We start from the raw sequence: 24831 nt of genomic DNA on the forward strand, positions 1-24831 counted from the left end.
ATATGCTTGTGTGTGTGAGATGTTTCGATATAGGCTATACATTAACATCCTTATACTAAAAATATTTGTTTACTGATCTAGTAACAATTCCAGTTATACTCTCCGTGGATACTTTGTTTCTTTTTTCCTGCCTGTTTTGCACTCTTTGTTTCTTATATCCGTTTAAAATTGGGCACTTTAGGCCTTTCAGTAAATCACGTGCATTTTCTAAAAATGAAGATATACTCCATCACGTACAAGGTCCATCATGCCTACACCTACTGTAAGAATCGGCTACCGCTCTTCAATTTAATATTCACATCTAAGTCGCTGGGTAGAGTTCAGTCGGCTTTGAGGCATAAAATGGTTACTGTTTCTTTAAATGCTCTGTAGGGGCGTGGACCAAGAAGTGGTCAGTAGTGGGCGTTTCTTGATTTGACAGCAGTAGGCGTGTCCGCTTCAACAAGGGCTGTCATGTGAATTTCCACATGCCCATCTGCAGCTGAAAGTGGGTTAGCAGATCCGAGAGCGAGAGAGAGAGAGAGAGAGAGAGACTACAGGCGTCCAGAGGAAGAAGAGAGCTCAGTGCAAAGCAATCAAGCTAGCCAACAACACAGACAGGCAGGCACTTTAAGAAGGACGCCAAAGAGGGGAGGGAATAACTTTAAAAAACAATAATAAGAGTTCAAAATCTAAGCGTACTGAATTTGGAGAGCTGTCTGACTTGGATTTGTCTCTTTTGTGGGATAGTTATTGCCTGTTATTATTTTTAGTAATTTTACACGGCTTATCAGTTTTAATGACGAGATTATCTTGAAGCAAAAATGAGAGGTAAGTGATTTAGTAAGAAGTAATTCGAAAACTTTTTCATGAACCAGTGAAAAGGAAGTGCAGCTGTGCCATTTCTTATTAACTTGAATTAGTTTTTCTGTTTCCAAGTTGTGTTTTGTGCTGTTCCTGTGTAGTGTTTGGCATACGAAGCTTTGAAGTGTTGACACTAGATCTTTGATCCCTTTTTCAGATGGCTGTTCAGGTCCACCCCACCAATACGTTTCCATGGGAAGGGGGGTGTACGTTTTGCACTTGTATCTTTCATGGATTAAGTATGTGTTTACCTGTGGTGTGTGCGTGCGCGTGTGTGTATGTGTTGGGGGTGGGGTAGTAAAGTTCTGACTGATACAGAGAACCACTACTGAAGAAGTGCCCCCTTGTAACGGTCAGGTAACTTCTGTTGTAAATGAACTGATCTTCATTAATTTAACTTCACATTTTATTAGATCAGAATAAATTAGAAAGATCAATGTTAGGGCCATGGTGTACAGATGTGCACATATTTTTGTATGTGGCAAAAATTCTGAACTGTCATGCAGGAAAAAATGATATAATAGTTACCCTGGGATTATAAAATTAATTTGATTTTCAGCAGAAAAAAGAATGGAGGTGGGCAGTTCATCCTAAAATCAGATGAAGGTTTCCAAGACAGTGTAGGGGCATCATATTTTTCTTTCTTATCATTGCCCTAACATACACACTGCCAGCAGCATATACAGTACTGTATCTTTGTTAATGTGTCACTTTAGCATTTCACATAATTGGGACTTTATCTGTTTGCATCTCCTTAATGTGGCAAGTGTTTTCATTTATCCCAATTCAGTTTTGTAATGTGACCCTCAAATTATGGCCCTAAGATTAAAATAGATAAGTTTTATTTTACTGATTTTTTTTTTTAATTCACTGAAGTGAAAAGGATTTGTGTGGATTACATAGTGAATTCTTTTCTCTAAGCACAGCTGACTACCGGATTTAGAGTCACCATTTGTATGGATTACATTGCTTCTGGAGCATAATTTACTTTGATAATCACAGTCTTCAAGTTGTATGCTGTATTGCTTGGTGTTGTGTACATCAGTATTGTTTTGTCCACTGTGAAAATTGTTAAAAAGTTTTGTCAGTGTTAGGGAGAGATAAGTTTTAATATAGTTATGTATTAAGCAGTATTTTAAAAAAATGTTTAGGCAAAAAATGTATTGTATGACAAATCATGTGTTTGTGTTTAACAGTAGCATGCATCGTTTTTATGTTTTTTGCCGGCTACAGCAATTTCATTATCTTTTATTTGGCAATACAGACTTTAAGATATTATTTGTTTGTTTGTAGTAAAATGTAAACAAAACTTCAAAACATTAACATATGGCTAGTAGTATTTTACGTAATCCAGATGAAGTGATTTGCTCAGACACTGTGACATATAGCAGTAGCATTTAGAAATTTTTGAACTGCTGGATTACCTTTACTGTTTGTCAACCACCCCCCTTCCCTTGCATATTTTGTATATAGAGCCAGGGACCGCTTGCATTATACAGTTGCAATTTGTTTATTTAAAATATATATAATAATTAGTTTGCTAGTAGATAGTTACAGACTGTCACACATTGTTTGTGACTGCAGTTTTTATAGTAATGAGTGTCTAAAATAGTTTACAGGTTATATTATTCACTTATCAGTGATTGATTCACCCAGCAGATCCATGGCTTTGAGTTCCACAAAACTCACTTTCATACTGTATGACTCTTCCATTAGTCAAAGCTGTTGATCACTCCATTACCCAGGCAAACAACCAAACATGAATAAATAAATGGACACCTGTCTGCTTTAGAACTGTTATATAGTCAGCAAAATCATAATATAAATGTTGAGTCCAATTAATGGTGCTGTAGCAGAAACATCCTGGTGATTTGTAACTGAGACATTGTAGTAAATCAGGGATTAGTCAGGAGCTTATCTTTCCACAGTGCTTCAGCTAAAGAATACCAGAGAAGGCATGTTTTATACTCCACATAAATCCTTTGTTTTAAAGAAAATGTTTCACTTGCTAAACTAAAGGAGAAGATGGGTGTTGCATTTAATGTTGTTAAACCAGTTGTGTTCATTTTTGCTTTCTTGATATGTTTTACAGTTCATAGCATAGTTTAAATTGTTTTATAGTGAAGATCACTTGGATTTTTCTTTGCATTTCGCTAAACAAACTATGTAAAGGGAAGAAAACATAAAGGTTATTGTTGATGTCCTTATGTTCCGTATGAACACCTTCTTTGTTATAAGAACGTTTTAAACTGTAATTAGAAGGGGGAGGAGTTTAGTTTAGGAAAAAAATGTTTTACTGCATAACTTCAGTCTATGTTGTTTCTTTTGGGGTGCAAAATGAGTGGGCACAGTTTATATAGTGTGTGGCTGTTTTGTGGCTGATAAAGTACTTATTATCCAGTAGTGTGTGTTGACTAATATTGGCAATAAAGGTCTACAGTTTGTTATCAGAATATAATTATTTTAGCATTACTGATTTTTCTCCAGATGATTAGGTTTTGCTTCACATCTTAGTGTACCCCCCCCCCCCCGCAAGTGTAGATGTAGGACTTGACATTTTAGCATTTTTTCATCTAGTGCATTTGACTATGTTTCTACTATTTTTCCTGATTGCATGTGATATCTTAAGCTGTGTGACAAGGGTGCATTCTTGTCATGCATTTACTGTTCTTTGAAGAGGAAGTGTGCATGACACACAAACATCCCCTGCTTTAACAGTAACACAGCATATTCTTTCATTGGGTTGGGGAGTCAGTCTTTGGGGTCCTTTTATCCCTGTCAAGGAAGAGGTATACACCATGGTCATCTGATTCTTAATCTGGACATAAGTAGAATAGCTGTTAATTAGAGTAGCTTTTAACTGGTTAAATGTCTCTACTGCCAAAACTGCTGAACTGGTATTGGTGTGTATATCTTTTAGAACCATTATGAGCTGGTGGAACTTAAATGTCACTGTAGTACTGCAAACTATTGTAATAATTCAAATGTCTCCATAGTTTTATATTCATTTGGTATTACTGGTTTTCACTGAAAAAGGCCAGTTGGGCCAGTCAAAGTACCCACTCAGGAAAATAAATGTATATATAAATTAATAACTAAATACTTTAATTGCAACAAACCTGCAGAAAGTGACTGCAGGTGTAAGCCACAGTAACTTTTTACTTGTTTGGTGTTTAGCACAGGGACAGATTCATTTCAGTTAAGGAATTATTAGTATAGAAATTGCTGTAATTGAAGTAACAGAGAGAAACCACATACAGCAGAAAAACAGGCAATAGAAGTGTTTATGCACTGGAGCACCCCCCCTGCTAATAAGTGCAATAAACCTAAGTCACAGAACCAATGGGAAAGGACAGGTATTTTACAAGTAAAAATAACCATTCTTGCACCAATCTGTTGCAATAAAAATAAATTCAGAACAGAACTAGAAATAAAACTATCAAAGCCATACTAAAAACTCCATAATTTAAAGGAAATGAAACAAAAAATCACAAACATGTAAATATACACTATAAGCAGAAACAAAGTCCTACCAACCTGTACTATAAAAAGTAAAATTACTCACGAACAGCAAAGTAGGATTTTGATGATTATCCAAGTTCATGAAAATGGGATCCTTTTCAAACAAAGTCGATTAATGTGCCTGCTGAGTCAGAGACAGAAGACTTTAAGCGCACCTGGCATTGACATTAAGCCAGAACTCCTTGGTACTCCCTCTGGACAATTCAAGAATTTATTTTTAATTAAAAATATTTGTAGGACACCAGGCAAATGGCCCTGAATACAAGACGCACATTTTTAAAGTTGCAGATCCTTAGTCTTTTAGCTGTGTGATGGTGGAAAAGGGCATTCTAACATTAAACCTAAAAATGTTATTTATTACACACATGCATTGTTTTGGTGTACAAATAACACGTGTGTGTACAGTATGCCCAGTGTAGGAAGTATTTAAGACTGCTTATTTCCTGTCCTGCATTTTGCTGCTGTGTGTTCACATGCTTGGGTCCTCCATTTCCATTCTTTTCCTTTGGTTCCACTACACTGCAAATGCCTTAGGTTGACTGGGCCCTAGGCAAAAGGGCTCCACGGCGCCCCCCACCATGCCACCTAGTGCCCCCATCCTGGTCTACTTACACCAAATAAACACTGAGTGCCCCTGCTACATCGGCGCCCTAGGCGGCCGCCTAGTTGGCCTATGCCTAAGGCCGGCTATGTGTGTAGCTGTAATTGATGGGGTCAAGCATTCTCAGAAGCACAATCTCGAGGCTTCACTTCTGAAGAGTGGGACAGAGGCTGAAACACATCATTTTGTAACTCATGTCCACATGTGCCTATTAAGGCAGAGAACTTGTGTGGTATGAACACCTCACAGTGTTGTCAAAGGTGGCTCACTACAACCATGCAGCTGCATCTTGCAGCGTTTCAGCTCACTGCCACAGCTGGGATGTGTGTGAGGGGGCTGAAAGGAGTAACTTTGAGCTCCTGTATACTACCATTCATCTCTTTATGAACATTATTGTATGTGTTATCTGATCTGGACTAAGGCATCCACTGGCCTCAATCCCCTCATTTCTCCACTTTCAGTTACCTTTTAGGATTGCACTGACTGACACCAGTTAGTGAAGTAAAAGTCTATCATGTGAGCTGTAGTAGTGGTAGACAGAGTACTTGATTTGGCTGTTGCTTTGCACTGTCATATCCTTTGGTCCGTATAGTATCCCATGCATTTGTATGGGTCCCTAATTATTTTTACCCTTGCAGGATGTAGTGATGATTGTAGCCCGCCACCTGCTGACAGCCATGCAGTGATGGTACTTACAATTCTCCCTAAGGAAAGAAAGTTGCCCTGAAGCAAGATGGTTCTATAATTCTGTCTGTTGGACTCAGGTTGATAGTAATGTAGTTTGATGTTGGCTTGACCTCATCCTTTTGTGTCATTATATGACTCTTCTATCATGCTGCAACTGATACACCTGTCAGAAGTACAGCTTTAAACGACCACTGGGGTTTTGTGTCCTGGTCTGGTATTGGTCTCCTTCTGTTTATCACTAGGACTTGTGCACAGTTACTGTCTGTGTGCAGAAGATGTAATTGTGAAAGTGAATTGGTAGATGCATCCAGCTCAGACCCTTCACCTCCAGCTACCCAGAAGTAGTCTTTTCAGTCATGGTTTTCCTATTTGTCTTCTGATGGTATTTTCCTGTCTATTTTGATGCAGCTGTTTTGATTTAAAATTTACACCCACTTTCATTACTGTTACTTTGGTGTTTTTATGTTGTCCTGATCAGGCTGCAAAAATAAAAACTCAAAATGATCTATGTTCATAAATATATGTGCGTGTGTGTGTGTTGTGTATATGTATAATTTATTTATTTATTTATTTATTTATTTATTTTATTTTACATTTGTTTATTGGCAATGTCTGACTGGGCAGAGCTGCCTGTTCCCAGGCAGAAAAACTCCATACATTAATACACAGAAAATATGTAAAACAGTATCATATGCAACAGATAATAATAATTGTACACAGTTATACAGTCAATACAAAATTACATTTGCACCATACTGAAATAGCAGCACAATTTGTGTGTGTAGTAAGAAATAAGAGTCAAGACTCTGTATATAATAAGTATATCCGTAGTCCCACACAGTATGATTATAAGAGTATGCTTATGCTAACTGCATTCTATCTGATATTAGAGGGGCTATTAGTTCTGTATGAGGTACACTGAGATGGATGAAAAGAGGCGGGGGTAAAAATAATGGTAGGATGAATGTGTACAGTGATGGTGTCCTTGGGTTATGCAGATATGCAGCACCAAGGCATTTGCAGAGTATACTTGCACTGAAAACAATAAACTATTCCAAATTATTGTTACTGTGTTAGTGTGGGCAGAGTTCCCAATTCTTTCAACTCTTCACCTGTAGAACTTTGTCCACCATGCCCCCTTTATTTTGTGTAGTGTTCTGAAGTTGCTGCGCCTTGAGTAAAACCACATACAGGTTTGGTATTATTTGACTTTCTTTATATCCCACCATATTTGTATATGCACGCATAAATAACCATTCTGTCTATCCACATCTTTGAAAGCTGCAGCCAGAATTACTCATTATGTTAAAGGAGTCCTGATTTTGTCACGATTTTAACGTTGTAATTTTTGGCAAATTGTTGAACTTAATTTTCTAGAGTTTTCACTTTGGATTCATCAGAGCAAATTCTCAGCCGCTTTTGATGATGGAGTAGGAATTGTTAGCAGCTTCAACAGCAGTAGTTCATCTTTCAGCAAGTGTGTGTAACTTTACTATTAAAATAAGGGCATAGCAAAAGGGAAAAGCATATAGAAGTAGGAGGGCTCCAGAAAATAAACTAAAATAAAGTAAGTCTTTGGCCATTTCTGGGTTATTTAAAGAAGCATTCCCTTTAAATTAAAGAAAAAAAATAACAAATCCACAACATGAAATCAGTGTGGTGTAGTTTACCTTCTGCATTTCAGCAGGAACATCTTTGGTGGTAGTTCATTAGTCATATATTTTTAAATATCTCTAGACATAGATGTGTTAACTTGTCTTTGATAAGACAAATTATTATTCCCTGTACTGAGACTGAAATGGGTCCAGTGGGATCAGTGCTCTAGCCCGGTTAACAAATTCAAAGTGAAATATATAATAAGATATAATGCCATCTTGTGGGCATTTGTACACATCTTTCTTCTTACTGATTCTTGCCATTGGATCATTTGGTTGGTAGGGTGTCCAAGTGTAACCCAAAATCCTCAGATCCGTGGCTATTTAGACGATAATCTAATATGTTTATATGGAAAAGAACTGTACTTGTGAGTTAAAAACATCAATATTGAGGCATTTTTAATAATTTCAGAGGGTTAGCTGTCACTTCTTGCATTGCTGGCTGCATACTCCTTTAGTACAGCAACTTCAAAATGTGTTCAGTTCAGAATTCACAGACCGAAGTTAGTGATTTCATGTCTTATACATCATTGTATGCAAATGACATGTGCTTAGTAAACGGAGCCCTTTTGTTACAAATCACAACTTTTGTTATTCTAAAGTGTTTTCACCATGTTCCTGCAGTATTCTAAGAGGTTCTTCTTCTACATTTCTGAGAACCAAGTCCACCATAACACGTTATATAACCCTTTTTTTACCCAAACCCATTAACTGCATCAGTTCTCAGGCTGACATGCTGATACTACTTGTATTACGGCTCCCTGGCGTCTGTGCTTTTGACGCACTGTCATAATTATTTAACACTCATTTCCACTTTAAGGTAATTGATAATTATCAGAGCTTTTGCCTTTGGTTTTTATTTAATTTCTCCTCAGTCGCTTGCTTGAAAATGTCATTAGAGTGGATTTTCTTATAAAAGTGTTCACACTTCTAATTTTTCTTAGTAGCAGTTTCTTATATAAAGACAGAGTGCTTTTTTTGGTATGGCAGCACAGATATGACTGGGTCAGAGTGTTTTTGTTTGAGTCTTTACAGTATGGCACAGACCGTAGCTGTTTTTAAAAATGTTTGTTTTTTGTGTGTGCATGTGTTTTTTTAACCTGTGAAGTGCTCTGATGTTTTAGTGACCTAGGTCATATGGTGCAGATCAGTGAGTTGTGTTATGAGTCACTTTTTCATTGCTCAGTTGTGTACTCATCCCACCGCTACCAGTTTACGACTCTAGCTCAGATGGCTTAGTGGTAGATTGCTGTGGCTGTTGTGTGCAGGGTCCTGGGTTCAAAAACTTGCAACGGCTGATTATTTTATGGCTAGGCTTGTACAAGTCCTAGGGCCAATAGCCTAGTACCAACCTATGAACCTCAGTGCATAATATAAACATTCTTCACAGTTTCCCTAAAGATATTGAACCAGTGAACACTGTAATTAATATCAAGTTACAAAGCTTGCTGTGATACATGACTTAATTGTGAAAAATATCTTCTGAAAGAAGCTAGATTTTTCTGATTGATCTATTTATCTTTTTCTTCTGTTTCTGTTTAGTGGCAAATCTTTGAATATTTGGCAGTTGCAAGAGAACATATTTAGAAAAAAGGTGCCACACCATTGCCTCCAGGCCATATATTATAATAGTGCCAACTGTAAACCAAACTTGTCCATGACCTTCTGAAAAGATTATATGGCAAGAATTTTGTCTGTCAGGTAGCATTGTTTAAATTTAAGAATTTATCTCCTAATTATGTAGTAGCTATTACAGCAAAACTATGTTATTTGGTGCTGCTTGTTAATTTAAGTTATCACCGTTGTTATGTAATGATGTATCTTTACATGACAATCCTATTGGTGTTTTATGGGAGCTAAGAAACGGACCCTAGATACAATACTGCACCTTTTCCTGCATGAGGAGAGTCGTGCTTTTCTGCACTTTATCATGTGGACTTCTTGTTATAAATAAAACGGTAAACAATTGTTTGTGATTTATTTTTCCGACATTAAAACTGTAACTGTTGTTGGATTCCGGCCTGTCTCCATAGATGTTTTCATAATTAGCATTTACTGCTGTTGGACATAACTCTGCAATAACCTTTCTGGTTTTAATAAGAATATGAACTTAATTTGTGACACCAGATTATTTTGCTTCCTTTGAGCATGTGACCAGTCAACAGGTTAATGCTTTCAGAACTTCATTTCACTGCATTTTAATATTATAGAAAACAGTAAAGTACATGCTGTTGACAGTGGTTGAATATGTTCAGGATATCGGATTTCATTCGTTAGACAGTTTGCTTGTGTAATCACATAACCAAACCTTTAGAATTAAAATTGGGTCTGCCTTGTCAGAGGAAGCCTTCACTCTTTTAGGAGTTCCTCCAGGATCAGTTCTTGCACCAATACTATTCTCTTCCATTTTATAAATAAACTGCCTCTTGACTTACCTCATCTATAACTTCTCCTTTATGCTAATGACATGGTTATCTGTAGCTCCAACCTTTTCAAGACATTATCCAAAATCAACTTCAAGATGACTTTCTACAAGTAAACAATTGACTTTGTTCTAAAAATGTATTTTTCAACCCTAAAGAAAACAAGTCCTTGCTGATTGGCATTAATAACAGACTGACCAAAGTCATCAGCCCACTCCATGTCAAAAACTTATGCAGCAGCCTAATTGAATCCACCATGTCATTTAGATACTTTGGCATATGACTTGACCAGTCCTTCAACTTCAAATCTGACTGTCTGAATGTGGTCTTGGAAGTCCACTACCTCCTATTCTGGGCCCGAAAATGTCTGATTTCCTCTTTAGAATAGGTAGAACAACCCTAGGCAAATGTGTCCTGCTTGCATAACTGGAATGTAGCTATCTCTGTTCACCACTGCCATAAAAAACACCACCTTACAGTGTCTTTTTAATAAAATCTGCTGTTTAATCATCAACTTCCCTTGGTGTGAACATCACTGCAGTTCCTTGGAAAAGGTAGATTGTCTCCTCAATCAAGGCAGAGACAACCTTCATATTGGCTCCCTTCTCTTCAAACTGTACACCAAGACACACCATCTCCCCTAACTATAAGACTAACCATGTCCATCCCACAATGCAACCTAAGACGCCAATCCATTAATTGCCTTACTACTCCATCAGCCACACTACATTCCAAAGACTACAGCTGCTATGTTCTTGCCGTAAACTCTGGCAATCATTGACACCTGATTTTCCTGAAATTAGAAACTACAGACAGTTCAGACCTCAGTTCAAACAAAGCCTAAGGGAATATTATAAGTGCACATGTCAGGGCACAGGTCAATGCCACCTATCTCCCATGGTTACACTATTACATTCATCCCAGAAAAGCTTGGCTGTTTGATCTCCTAACCTTTCCAGCACATAAACTTGTACACACTGGTTCCCCATCTGCCCTATCCATTCCTTCTGTATATTAATATTCCCTTCTCCTGTTATTAGCACTACTCATTAGCTCTTAGGATGATTCTGCCTTGGTTACTCTATTCACTGTTAAAATTTCCCTCCATACTCTTATATTTTGTGTCTGTTTTGGCAGGATCACAATTATTGCAGTTGTAACACCTGTAGTATGCACTGTATACCCTTCACCCTCCCTTTTTAAACTTTCTTGTAAATACATGATTATTTGTTGCATTAATGTTATGTTATGTCACTATACTATATAATTGAGTTATACCTTTAATCTTACTTTACAGCTGTAAGTATGTATGTTCATAGGTTGCTACTAGGCTAATGACCACTGGGCCCCATTTGCATGCTCAGCCTGTAAGTGATTAGTGTGGTCAGTGTTTTAGCCAGGTAAATAAAATTAAATTATATTGAAAAGCAGTGGTTTAATGTTATGTAGTATTGAGCCCTGTTAGTTAACATAGAGACGTGGTAGAGTGGGGTTAAGAAAGTATTACCTCACCCCCATTGTTTTTTATCTCTGATTTATATTTAGAGATGTGGGGCTGCAGGGAGTTTGCTATTCATTTATATCTCATGTTTCTTTTTGTTAATGTCATACCTGTAGCTGGTCTTTAGAGTTGCTTTGCTGCAGGAGTTTGACTGGGTTTAAAAGTTGTGTGATTGTAGGTCAGTATATTTAGAGGTGTAGGGGACTTACTCTCATATAAAATGTTTTAGTTGTGTTTCACCACGTTAAGTTTGATTATTTGTGTCTCATTGTATGGTGTCTATGATGAAACAACATACACTAAAATTATGAGATATTGTTATTAATAATGCTTATACCAGCTGCGTCTATATAACCTATAAAAGAAGGCCCTAATTAGGGCTGAAAATACCCGCCATATCAAAAAGTCTGACTTCCATATTTGTGAACATGGAATCTTTGAAACCGCAATATCTTTTCGCTATTAATCAGTTTGTAGTTCTGTTTTGGCACTATCCTATTAAAGCTCATTGTTACGAGTTTCTGTTATGTACCTCCCTAACAGAGGCACACACATTCTAGTCATTATCCATTCCAATATTGCCCATGCCTGCACCCTCTCCAGTTGTTTCTTCCTTCATGGTAAAGTCAGACTATCCAGCTATTGTCTTCTCTCCTTAGAACTATTATTACTGCCCCATAAACCCTACTAGATTTAGAGAAGGGCTGTCAAGCTCATGACCTACAAGCCTCAATCACCCCTCAAATCAGAGAGGGAAGCTAGTACACTGCACTATATTCTTAAGTTCACGGACAACCTTTGTCTTTGTTTTAGAGAATGTGGCCCTCAGCAGAGTTTGCTAGTCTTCATGTAACCCATATGGTCATTTGAGTTTGAGTCCCCTGATAGAGAGAGACAACTTTTTATTGTTTTCTGATGAGATGATTACATTTTAAAAGTACCTTTCCACACTAAACCTTTTGCCCAAGCTGCTGCATTTACTCTAAAGTCTACTTTTAGCTAAAGAATTGAATACAGACATCTGTCCCTGTATCTCATAAGTGTTTTGGGAAATTGAGGAATAAACCCGTATGATGGAATTTTCACATAAACAACTTGTATAACGAGGAAAAGATTACTTGCCTTATATATAGACTTCTGGCCCTATCCACAACTGGATTTAAAAAAAGTCTTGGATACTGTGTTATAAAGCTATGTTTACCTTCAAAATCAAAACTGTAACCTGTACCAAAGAATCCATAAAGCTCTCTTTATGTGTAGCATGAAATGTGGCTGTAATACCAGCTTCTGTTTGGAGCTAGTTTGTAATGGTATGACTTACTTTATTCAACACTTCCACTGAATTATCACTGAAGACGTAGACAAACATACATTTATATAAAAGAAAACAAACCATATTAACATGTTTCCAGTAACAAGCATTATACGTCATATATATTTTTGTATCATTATCAACACTCCAGCATTACATACCTTGATCAGTTCCTGCCTTCCCTTAAACCTCATTCCTCCTAAACATTATTCTGAATGTATTATTCCAGCAACTTCCATTTTTTTTCTATGTAATTTGCTACTTACCTTTTCTAAAGATCCCACTTCCAGTTATTTTATCTGTGCTACAGTATTCAATAATTCAAATACCATTGGTGTAGACTCTAATTTCCATTTTCTAGTAATTGCTTTTTTGGTAGCCACCAGGTGTTACTATGTCTAGGCAATTCAGATCCTGAGTCCCAACTCAAAAGGAAAAAAACATTTCCTTAGTTACAACCATTTGTTCACCCAGAATTTCTAATGGAGTACTCTGTAGGGGACAACTCATTGCACTCCCAGAACATGTGTTCCTAGTTACCTCTTTCTTCCCCGTCACATTTCCAACATTTGCCACCTACCTGAGGGAAAAAAAATCTTTCTAGTCAGCTTGAAGTATAAGAATACCAATGCAAACTCATTCAAGAAAATGTCCTAAAGCTTCTAGACGTGGTTGCATATTTGAGAGCCATACATATGCCCCCATTGTTTCCTTGGGAATTGCTTATCCAGTCTCTCTTCTCAATCTTTTCTAACTCTGTCTGATTCCTATAGTTACCATGCAATATTTTATATGCCCTGCTAATTATTCCTTTTTTAACAGCAGCTTCTGTTCCAGATTTGACTAAATACCCAACCAGCACAAGTCATTCACTTAGGATTCCCCTATCCTTTTCTCTTTCTGTACTCCGATATCAATCCTGGATAGCGAAGGCAGTCTCTAGTCTGCAGTTCAATTGTCCTCTTGGCCCCTTCCCGTTCTATCACCTTTAGTTATTTGCTCCCAGTACCCTGGCTCCTTTGCCAGTTGTCTGCAGTAAATTTCAGCCCCCTCTTGCCTGTTTTTACTCCTAATCACAGTAATCCCTATCAGCAAAATCTCCTCTCTCCACTCTCATATTGGCTTAGTTCTTAGGTTACTTTCTGCTACTTTATGAATATGTTATTTTGTATGGCTGTTATTCTCCTTAAGGATCTGCATCCAAAAATCCCACTCCCTCCTTATTTCTTGAATTTCCCTCCTGCTTCATCATCTTCCTGATCCACTTTGAATTATAGCTTTTTGCTTGTGTTTTATATACATACATTCATGTGTGTGTGTGTGTGTGTGTGTGTGTGTGTGTGTGTGTGTGTGTGTGTGAGCATGTATGTATATATACATATTTATATATACATATACGAACCTTAACTGCATCTCTCTAAAATATCCCTTCACGTCAGGTAATCCTAAACCACCTTATTGTATTGGAAGGATCAGCTTATTCCACTTGACCATCATCCTTTTCCCCTCCCAGATAAAATCCTTCAACTCTTAATTAATCCACAAAAGAGTTGAAACTGTCTCAGTATGTTCCATAACACTGAGATGTCCTTTTCTGGTTTTATCTGGTATAAAATAATATTGTCTGCAAATAAAGCCAACTTTTCTTGATTATCATAGCAGTTGTATCCTTGAATTTCTGAGTTTTTAATTTTCTTTGCCAATGGCTCTAAAACAATGCAAATAACAAAGGGGAAAAGGACAGCCCTGTCTGGTTCCTCTGTTCAGACACAACTTATTAGAGAGGAACCTTCCCACTTTGAGTTTTGTCTCCAGTCACTCACATATCCTTCTATTAACCTTTTTACTGTATCAGGGAAAACAAATGCTCCAATTGCCCTACTCATAAAATTTCAGCTTACTCTGAATAATGCTTTGTCTGCATCGATACCCACCAACAGCAGCAGCAATATTTTCTTATTTCCTGCTTCCCTCTGGATCATCTTTGTTCTGTTAATGTTGTCAAATGTTTCCCTCCCCGCCACAAAAACACATCGATCAATATCCATCAGTTTTGGCTACACCTTTGCCATTCGTTTAGCTATTATAGATACAAACAATTTATAATCATGGTTTGAAATTGAAATGGGCCTATAGGAAGCTGGATCTGATGGGTCTTTACTGTCTTTAGGTATTACAGCCATCACAGCTTTCTTTCAGAATGTTGCTGTTTCCCACCTTTTACAATACTGTTAAACAAAACCTCTATTACTTTCTTCCCATCTAGCTTCCAGTCTTCCACAGGAATACCATCTATTCCTGGAGACTTTCCTGCAGATTGATTATTCATCACAGTTTATCTCATTTCCTGCTGTTAGTCATTGAGCCTCGTCTACCTCTAACCTTGACATACTTAAGTCCTCCTGAAATATCTCCATTTGTGCTCTTTCTTGATTACCATATTTCTCTGCGTTATACAAATTTTCATAAAATTTCTGAACTATCTCTCAGTACCTCTACAGGATGTTTGGTTATTTTTCTTGTCATATGCTCCCTAAGTTTGGCAATATCCCTTTCTACTTTCTGTTGCGAAAGTCGGTGTGGTAAAATTTTTTGTGTGCTGGAGTTATTAAAACTAGTTGCTTAACAGCAGTCTATCTGAACTCATGCCTATTATCCAGGTATTCCCTTTTTCTTTAGCGCTCTGCAGTTCGGCCTCCTCTTGTTCTGAGAGATTTTCCCCTTATTCTGCAATTATTTAACCTTTGTCAGCCCCTCTAAATAATTCTTGTTACTTCTTAACCATATTCTTTTTCTTTTATTTCTAACCTGTTTTTAAACTCCACTTTCATTTAATTCTATTCAGTAGCTATAACTTCTGAAGAAATTTCTGTCTTCCCTAATAACTCTCAAATAATTTCCACCACCCATAGGTTCATAGGTTCATACTAGGCTATCTGCCCTAGGGCATTTATAAGCCTAGCCAGAGTATGTTTGGCTTTCGCCACCCATTTTAAATTAATTTTGCTATGCCCTTTTTTGAGGTTAGTATACTGTGCCTCTGTCTAACAGTGACACAGAAGTGATACCCAGGGTAAACCTACGATCTCCCATCCACTCATCAAGATTCCTCTTGAACAGAATCAATGAGGGACTCTACCTAACCTGGACTGGGATTTTATTCCAGAGTGAACGGAGCCTCTGGGTTATGAATCTGTCCCTCCAGCATGTCCTATTTATTTCAGTGCTGAGGTTCAAGTCTCTCGAGCGTGTAGCTCGATGGGATTTGGATTTTTTGAGGTGCAGCATGTCCCTTAATTCCGGGTTGGATATGGCTTTATACGTCAGGCACAGGTCGCCTCTGAGCAAGCGGTATGCCACTGAGTAGAGCTGGAGTTTCTTTAACCGGGCAGCATATGGCATCTGTTTGAGCCCTTTGATCCTCTTGGTGAAGTACTTTTGGGGTCTTTCCAGTTGCTGCAGGTGTTTGGTAAGGTACATCCCAAAAGGGGCATTGTACTCAATTATGGGCCTGATGAGGGATGAGTAAAGAGGCACGATGACCTCCCCTAATCTAGATGTGAATCCCTTCATGATTAGGTGGGCTATATAAAATGTTTTTCTAACCACTTTGGCCATGTGGTTGTCAAATGAAAGATTGCTATCAACTTGGGTCCCCAGGTCCCTAATTACTTCTTCTGTACTTAATGGATTACCACGTATGTGGTAATTTGTGGGCACTTTGTTTTTGCCAAAGGGGATGACTATACACTTTTTGGCATTTAGCTTGAGGCCATGGCTCTGGCACCAGTTGTCTGTTTCTATGAGGCCCTTTTGGAGGATGCTTGTGTCGGCTGGAGAGTCTGTTATGGCGCCCAGTTTGCAGTCATCTGCAAACTTGGTCAGCCACAGTCCTTCTGTGTTGGCCTGTACCTCCGAGAAATATATACCGAACAAGAGAGGCCCCAGGACTGAGCCTTGTGGGATGCCACTTGTAACTGGTTTGGAGTCTGACATGGCTCCAGCAATTCTAACCATGTGGGTTTTGTCCTTGAGCCAGTTTGCAACCCATCTAGTGACATAGGGTGGTTATATTTAAGCTGGTGAGCTTATCTATAATGCCCGAGTGTGGTATTGTATCGAAGGCTTTTGCGAGGTCCAGGTAGGCTGTGTGGACCACCTTCCCTTCGTCAATGGTCTTGGTGACTGTTTCAAAGAAGTCGTCCAGGTTTAATAGGCAGGATCTGCCCTTAACAAAGCCAAACTGGGTAGGATCCAGTGTCTGTAGGTCCCCAATATCTTTATTTATGAGGTCCACGATGATCCTTTCCATAGCTTTGCAGGCCAAGCTAGTCAGGCTTATGGGGTGATAGTTTCCAGGGTTCGTTGAGGCACCACCTTTGTGGAGAGGGACCACTGTTGCTGTACACCACTGTTTGGGTACATATCCTGTAGTAAGGCTGAGATTGATCAGTAGTTTTATGTTTGGGTTTAGCTCTTTTTGGAGTTCATGTAGGACACAGCCCGGGACACCGTCTGGTCCCATTGATGCTGTGTTTTTTGCTTTGGAGAGGGCGGCTCTTACCTGAGCATCTGAGATGTCAGGGGGGCAGTACTCTGCTGGGATAGATATTTGCCTAAATTCCATTCCTTAAATTCCTGAATAACAGGTAGGTAGGGAAGTGACAGTGTCTCATTTTCACTTCATTACCCTGCATTTCTACCTTGGTTGTTATTGGCACATGATCTGAAATAGTTATTGGATGTTTGTCAAAGCTTTGAATTAAATGCACAAGTTCCTGTGAAATATAATTTCTGTCTAGTGTAGCCCAGTTATTGCACCTTGGGGAATAATATGTAAATTCTGTCTCAGTTCCTACTCCTGAATTTTATGTCTTCCTTACCAGATATTTTCATCATTTTTTTTTCAGACATTAAATTATTTTATTTTACATTTGTTGACTGAGTTTGTCCAACTGAGCTGATAGCCCTTTTTCAGTGGAGGCCTGGGGACATCTATTCTCCTTTGTTGTATCTTTCCTTCTAGATCCCCCAGATGCATCCTCACAGTTGCAAATTAAGTTTCAGTCCCACCTATAAGTAATATTATCTGCTGACAGCTGATTATTTCTCCTAAAATTTTCTGAATGGTATGAATTGCTTTGATCCTGTGGTCATTCAGCTCCAGTTTTGTCCTACCTATTCATCCTTCTGCCTCCCTACTACACACCAAACTACACCCCACCAAATTTTCTCTTGGTCAAGTCCTGTATGCAGTGTTGAAGATTTTTATTTATTTTATTTTTATTTAACATTTGTTTACCAGGAAAGTTCGACTGGGACAGAGCCCATTTTCAGCAGAGGCACAAGGAGAAGTGCTCCAGATGCATGTCTTTGGAATGTGGGAGGAAACTGGAGCACCTAGAGGGAAACCCACACGAATGCAGGGAAGACATGCAGACTCTGCACAAAAGGCACTCCAGCCGGGAATCGAACCGGAGAACCTCTTGCTGTGAGGTGACAATGCTAACTGCTGCACCACTGTGCCGCCCAGTTAAACATAATGCTTCCTTGGACAATACGTCTTGCTGCCTCCTAACAAGTGCTAAAGGCATCTTTGCTTAGCCATTTCTGAACCTATTCAATCTTAACCTTGTCCCTGATCATATGCCAAATGTTTGGAAGCTGCCATGGTGGTAGCACTACATAAAGATAATACTGTAACAGATCAAGGTAATTACAGACGAAAAAATCTTGTTAAGTCATGAAGTCTATCAGAACTGAACTTACAAAGAACAGAGGGGGAACCTTCAGTCCCTTGATCCAAGTCAGTTTGGTTTTGCCAAAGGGAGATGCTGTCTTCTCAGCCTTACTGATTTCTTTGATAGGGTCACAGACACCATCAAGGCAGGCCACTCTTTTGCTTCTAAGTTTTTGTAATCCTTTATGGATTGCCAATGCCTCTCTAGACCTGTATAAAGTCTTTGATACGGTCCTAGTTAGTTCTAGAGTTATAGAACAGAAGCTGTAGTAAGAAAAGGAATAGTAAGTATGACCTGTAAAATAATGCTTGATAACTGTAAGAATCAGTCAGAAGAGGTTAGAAAAGAGAAGAAAATGACAATAGAAAAGTAATATACAAACAAACAATGGGATAATATCTTCATGAGTCCCAAGTACGCACAAAAGTCTATAAGGTTTAGGATTTTTGCATGAACGTGTTTACATAAGTATTGTTATACCTTGAGTAAACTTCAGAGAAAGTTTTCAAAGGCAGACAGCAATTGTTGAAAGATTGATGAGAAAAAGAGGGGTACCTGTGAACATATTTTGGGGGGAATGTGATGAGTTGATAGATTTTTAGAAGTTCCCTACAGGGTACTTTGTCAGAAATGTTGGGGGGGGGCAAATTATTTTAACTAAGGAAAATTATTCTTTTGAGCAGGGATATAGAAACCGATCCATCTAGACATAGCAAGGTCCTAAAAAAAGTAATTACTAGAAAATGGAAAAAAAAACTAAAACAAATATTGATTGTTATAAAGGAGATAAAAGAATTGGAACTAGGATCTTTAGAAAACAGAAGGAGCAAAGTATATAAAAATAAAAGGAATCTGTGGGAACAATACATACAGAACAATGTCAGTACGAGGCTGATATTTCAGGGAAGGCAGGACTTGAGCAGTCTATATCATGTTCCATTGAATAATAATTGAGCCAGAAATCATATTTGTATAACGCATGAAAAAAATCTTTGTAATAGTCTTTTTTTTCTTTTACAATTAAATGCGTTCTCATGTCACTATGTAATGTTAATAAATTGTTTAAGACCATCCAGGTGCAATTAACCATAGGCAAGACTGCTCTGCAAATTGTAGCATGTTACAGGCCACCCTCACAAACTCAGGAACCTCACATGGCCTTCCTGAAAACACTAGAGGGGATAAATGTATCACCAAACACCATCATACTAGGTGACATAGACTGGGAACACTACTCAAGCCCAAAACACCCTAGCAAAAAAAAAGTTCCTTCATAAAAACAAATGCCATGGAACAACTAGTCACCATCCCCCACAAAGGAGATAACATAGTACTGATCTCATCATCCCTCACTGGTGAGATCAGATCACGAGGTCCTCATCCCAAAAAGACCACAGTAAAGAACTGAATCACTTACAAATGCCTTCTACCAGCACCTGCAAGCGTCCAGTCTGGTGGACCCCAGCCATAAAAACAACTCACAAAAAAAGGAAGCTAGCTACTAAGATAGAGCAAAATGAACTAGTTCAAAATGATGTGAAGATTACTGATCCTACAGACATTGCCAACATACTTGGCTGACAGGTTCAGTGCAAACTTCTAAGTGAGAACTGCTCTCTCAAAGCAAAAACACAGCATCCATGGGACCTGATGGTGTGAATTAAACCCACAGCTAGGACAGCTGTTTAATCAAAGTCTTAAACAGTCACCAAAGCCATTGATGAGGAAAGGCAGTCCATACAGCCTACCTCGATCTGGCTGGCGCCATGTCAGAAGTAGTCAGGAAGACCTTCTACATTGCCCACCTTATCATGAAGGGATTCTCATCTAGATCAACTCATCACTCATCAGACCAATGATTGAGTACAATGTTGCAGCAGCTGGAGAGGCCAAAGTTCCTCACCCAAGGCCATGTCAAACCCAGATTTGATGAATATGCTTCACCTCAAAAAAAGATAGAAATCTTGACCAATGGATAAATAATGGGTATAGTTCCCCATACTGGCAGATAGCCTAGTATGAACCTATGAACCTATGAACCTATGAAGAATATTTGTTTATAGCAGTGAGGAAGCAAACTTCCCCCTCCCTCTTTCACAATGCATTCACTGTGTCTTGTTTATGTAATTATGTAGTCTGGAATTGTGTTCAGTAATGCAAGCTTTCGAAACCAGAATTTCTACCAGACTTAAAACCATCTCCTTCAGTTCAGGTTCTATGGCCCTACCTGGGTGGGGGGGGGGGGTGTTAAGGTCCTCTGACATTGCTAGTCAGATGATAAGCAAAAGTAAATTTCTAAGAATGACTGAATTACTTTTTAAGGCGAGGGGAATGTCAGACTTTATAGCTTATTAACTTACAAAAGTACTATATAACTTATCTTTGAGGTATAAAATTTAATTGTACATTTTAATCAAAGGAAGTTACTGTGTCAAGCCCACATAGACTTCACCTCCTTCTTTCAAAATATTCTTTCATGTATGGGCAGAGCGAAAAAGGCAATGTGACCCATATGCATTTATCAAGTTCCCGAAAATATGTATTCACTGATTTCTCGCTTAACTGTCAAGAGCATTTATGAGTGCATGCCAGAACCGGCAAAAAAGATACTGAAGACATTAGGTGCCCATGAATTTAGTTTCTTTGAAGGTCCCTTTCTTCTTTAAACAGCATAATTTAGAATTCTTTGGCAGAATTTGGCAGCTATTGTCTTACGGTATAACACTTTTTAAGAAGTCCTGATTTATTTTAATGAAATACTTTTTTTATTTGAATGTTTGTTGACTGGGCAGGTAGTTTGGCCTGTGGACCTTTCTCATTCATAATTTGTTCTGAGACAAGAAGCATAATCAATTGCAATACAATCAGTACCTAAAAATAATCTAAACATATTTTTTTGGGGTGGTAGTGTAGTGTATTGGCATATAGCACTTCAGAATATATGCATGAGTGCTTAAATAATTTTGACAGACGTTAAGAAGAAGTACTATCAAATCATGAAGTGGTCAAAGTAACAAACACTGCATACAAAAAGAAAGTTATACAATAATATGTTTTGCACATGTTGTCAAAGTGCATATTCATTACAGGTTTTTATGCAGCATTCAAGCAGATGAAACACTAGGGGTTGACAACCATAAACAGTATGTGATAGGTAAAACAACAGTGTGTTAAGAAATACTGATTGATGAAGGGGACGGAAATTAAAATTTTGCAAATCAGTGCAAGAAAAAATAAAGCACAATCAGGCAAGTTCATCACCTATGCAATGGGAATTTGAAAAAGGGAAACAGGTAGGAATTTCCAGAATAACCAAGACAAAATGAAGCTTGCAGGAGACTGAGCTGAGCAGGATATGCAGCTGAAGAACAGTGGGTCAAACTAAGATGTAAAAAACACTTACCAAAACAAAGGTAGCAATGAATCATCCTCTTTACCCAAGAAGTGATCATTGTTTCTCAGATTTTAAATTCTGTGGCAGGTTCAGCTTCACATTTAAGTACTTCCTGATGATTGCTTCCTTTAGTTTTTGTGTGCACTTGTATCTTATGATGATCATAAGAACAATTTTAGCCTCCATACTGTTCCTGTTTTCTCTTGTTTGTTGCTTGCCCCAAAATTTCTCCATAGCAAAAGGTGGAATTTAGAGCTTTCTAGTTACATTAGACTAGTAAACATTTTTCTTTCACAGAAGCCAATACTGTGAAAGGGTCTTTGTTAAGTAGCTAGTAATGCGTTTCTAGGACTGCTTCACTCTGGTAAATTGGCTAATTGGAGTGTTCATTGGTTCAAATTTCACTGGAGGCCCTTTTTCTATAGCTTTTGTGAAGTCTGCCCACCACAGTGCCTCCTGTGCCAGATTTTTCTGGCCTTCTTGTCTATCTGTTTGCCTTTTTGAGAGTCACACTTTACTCTGTATCACAACCTACATGAGGGTATGTCTGTCTGTGATGATGCCCTCATGGCTGTCTTCATTCTTATACGGAGAATCCTTCCCTCCTTGGGCCTTTCCTTGTCATGCCTGAAATGGTTTTACAGTGGGGTGAGCTAATCATTGTAGCTGTACACATGTAATGAACCTGCTTAATCAGCAGCTTACCCTGATGGGGAGTCCTGCATCACAATGATCCCCAAGCTCCTAAGTTGTCAGCTGTGAGGCAACCCCCTCAAACTCCTTCCAAGAGAGAAAAACGCAGGCCATTAACTGCTTCATCTACATTCTGTCAATGTGTCTTCCAGGATGGGCCAAAGGGAGCGGCTACCCCAGGGGCCCTAGGTGTTGGGGGTATGATTAGCAGATCCATTTTTTTTCACTCCTCATGTGCCCTATATGGGTCAGTAAAGCATTAGGACCTGGTGCTCCTCTTTAGAGAAGGTCCTGAGAGAGTAAGAGTAAGACTAAGTAGGAACACCAGTGCGGATAAGGAACCCTTTTGTTTCAAATTAGGCTGTGAGGTGTAGGACTTTAGGACCTGGTACCACTCCCCCTTCCGGAAGGTAGGAGTTCCAGACTGGAAAAGGGATCTTTTTTTTTTTTTTTTCTAAACTTGGTTTTGAGGGGTGCCAGATCTGGGAGGGGCGCTGGGCACCAAATGAGATGGCTCTGCTTCCAGCGGCCTGGGTTTGTTCTTGAACTTGATTCATCAGCAGCACGATCAGATAGCCTTGCCAGTGTGAACTGCAGTGGAGGTCTTGCATGGTGGAAGAGGTAAAATCCAAGTTAAAACCGGCAGGAGTGTTACACGTTGATGGCATTTTCGTTGATGGCTTCATTTGTCATCCTCTCCTCTTCATTCTTCTTTCAGTCCCTCCTTCTTTTATTATTTTCTGTTCTACTTTTTTACTTCCTTTTTTTGTCTTTTTACACTGCTTTTGTTCACTGTAGGTAATGCCAGATCCATCCATCCACAACACCTTTTTCCCATTTTTGCACATGGGGTCAGTGTGCAACTTCAACAGTGACAGTCTAGAGCCAAGGTTTACAGTGCCAGGTAGCGCTACAGGCTCACATGCACAATCACATCCATGGCCAGTTTAGAGTGTCCAGTGCACTTACTGCATGTCTTTGGAATATGGGAGGAAAACCATGCGTACACAGGAAGTACATGCAGACTCCACATGGGGGGCACCCCAGATGAGAATCGAACTGGGGAATCTCTTGGTGTGGCCACTATGTCACCCTTTAGGTAATACTAAACATAGCTCTCAGATGTCCAGATTTTTGCCTCATATTGTTGGAGTGTTCCATATAATAGTTTTGGTTTTCTGGCAAATCACTGAGGATCAAAGTTAGAAAATAATGACAAGACATTTGAGTTTCAGACTTCACACCCTTCAGAAAATTCATGCTAATGGAAGCCCTGTTATTCCATCAACTTTTCAGCTTTGTAAGAGCAATATTTTAAAATCATCCCTATTTTTGGGCCTTTGTCATCACATAATTTATGGCTTTGTCCAGATTTTTAGAGCTAAGAGGTTGAGAGGTATGAATAACTTCTTTTTTTTTTACTTTCTCCTACCTGTAAGTTCAAGTTGTATTCAGCCTCGAATCCATATCAGTAATCCATTATTCGTGTTCCTTATGCATGTTGTATAGAAATCTCTGCTGTTTGCTTAGATTTCTTTCCTTTCTGAAGCATTGCAGACCTCTCAACTGTGCCTATTTTGGAGGATTATCAGGCCTGGTTTACCCCTGCATGAAATGTACCTGGTTGTTGAGGTATATTTTCAGGTTTGATTTACCCCTTCTCACAATTTTCCGAATCACCCTCGTCACAGATGATTTTTGAAGGTGTCTAGTACACAGAAAACCACACTACATGATCAACATGCTAGTGTCACCAGTAATTTAAATAAAAAGGACATACATCTTACATCTCCCGTTAACGGAAGCAAAAATAAATGACCTTGTGTGGCAGAATTTTGGAGTACATTTCATTAAAATCTATTGATTTTACACTAACTCTGACAATTTCCTTATATTTTCCATTGGTTTTGTCATTCTGTTTTTTAAACGTTTCTGGGTAGCATCCCACATTCCTAATGGAGGTAGGAAGACTTGTACGCTGTTTCGTACTCGCATTTTATGCTAATTAGATGTCAGATTTTTGGCTGGATGTACCTACTTTTCTTGGGCCTTTGTTCAGTGTATGCAGGTTGAGAGGCATGCATTATATAGCTACCTATTCTAATCCACATTTCCCTTTTATATGCGTAGTATAATGTACTCTCTCTTGGTTTTATCTGCTATGGCTTCTACAGTAATTACGTAACTCCTAGTTGTCCATGATTCAGCATTATTGTTTTTGTCATTTCTTACATTACTTTTATATATGCACATCAGAAATGTACTTTGTTTTGAATGAACCAAGATTGTGTTTGAAATGCATCTGCAATGGATCAGTTTCCCTACCTACCAAATTTAATACATAATGAATTGGAGGTGCTGATTCTTGATTGCTCAGTCAAAGGTGAATATAGAAGAAGCACTTCTGTGCCTTTCGAAGTGCACCACTTCTTGACTGTCCTCTAGTACTGAAGTCTCAC

At 38.5% G+C, this 24831-nt stretch overlaps 1 protein-coding gene across 1 annotated transcript in view; it reads left to right on the top strand.

Annotated features, from left to right (window-relative positions):
* Window positions 1-461: 461 nt before the first annotated feature.
* LOC122787328 (nuclear receptor ROR-beta-like) overlaps window positions 462-24831 on the top strand; it is a 236934-nt gene continuing 212564 nt past the window's right edge. The window contains exon 1 of the mRNA XM_044053974.1: window positions 462-810. Within this exon, the coding sequence (XP_043909909.1) occupies window positions 804-810 (7 nt within the window). The 5' untranslated portion in view covers window positions 462-803. The remainder of the gene's footprint in view (window positions 811-24831) is intronic.

Source organism: Protopterus annectens, chromosome 13.part0 (genome assembly GCF_019279795.1).
Source record: "Protopterus annectens isolate FY-2018-M chromosome 13.part0, PAN1.0, whole genome shotgun sequence".
NCBI lineage: Eukaryota > Metazoa > Chordata > Ceratodontiformes > Protopteridae > Protopterus > Protopterus annectens.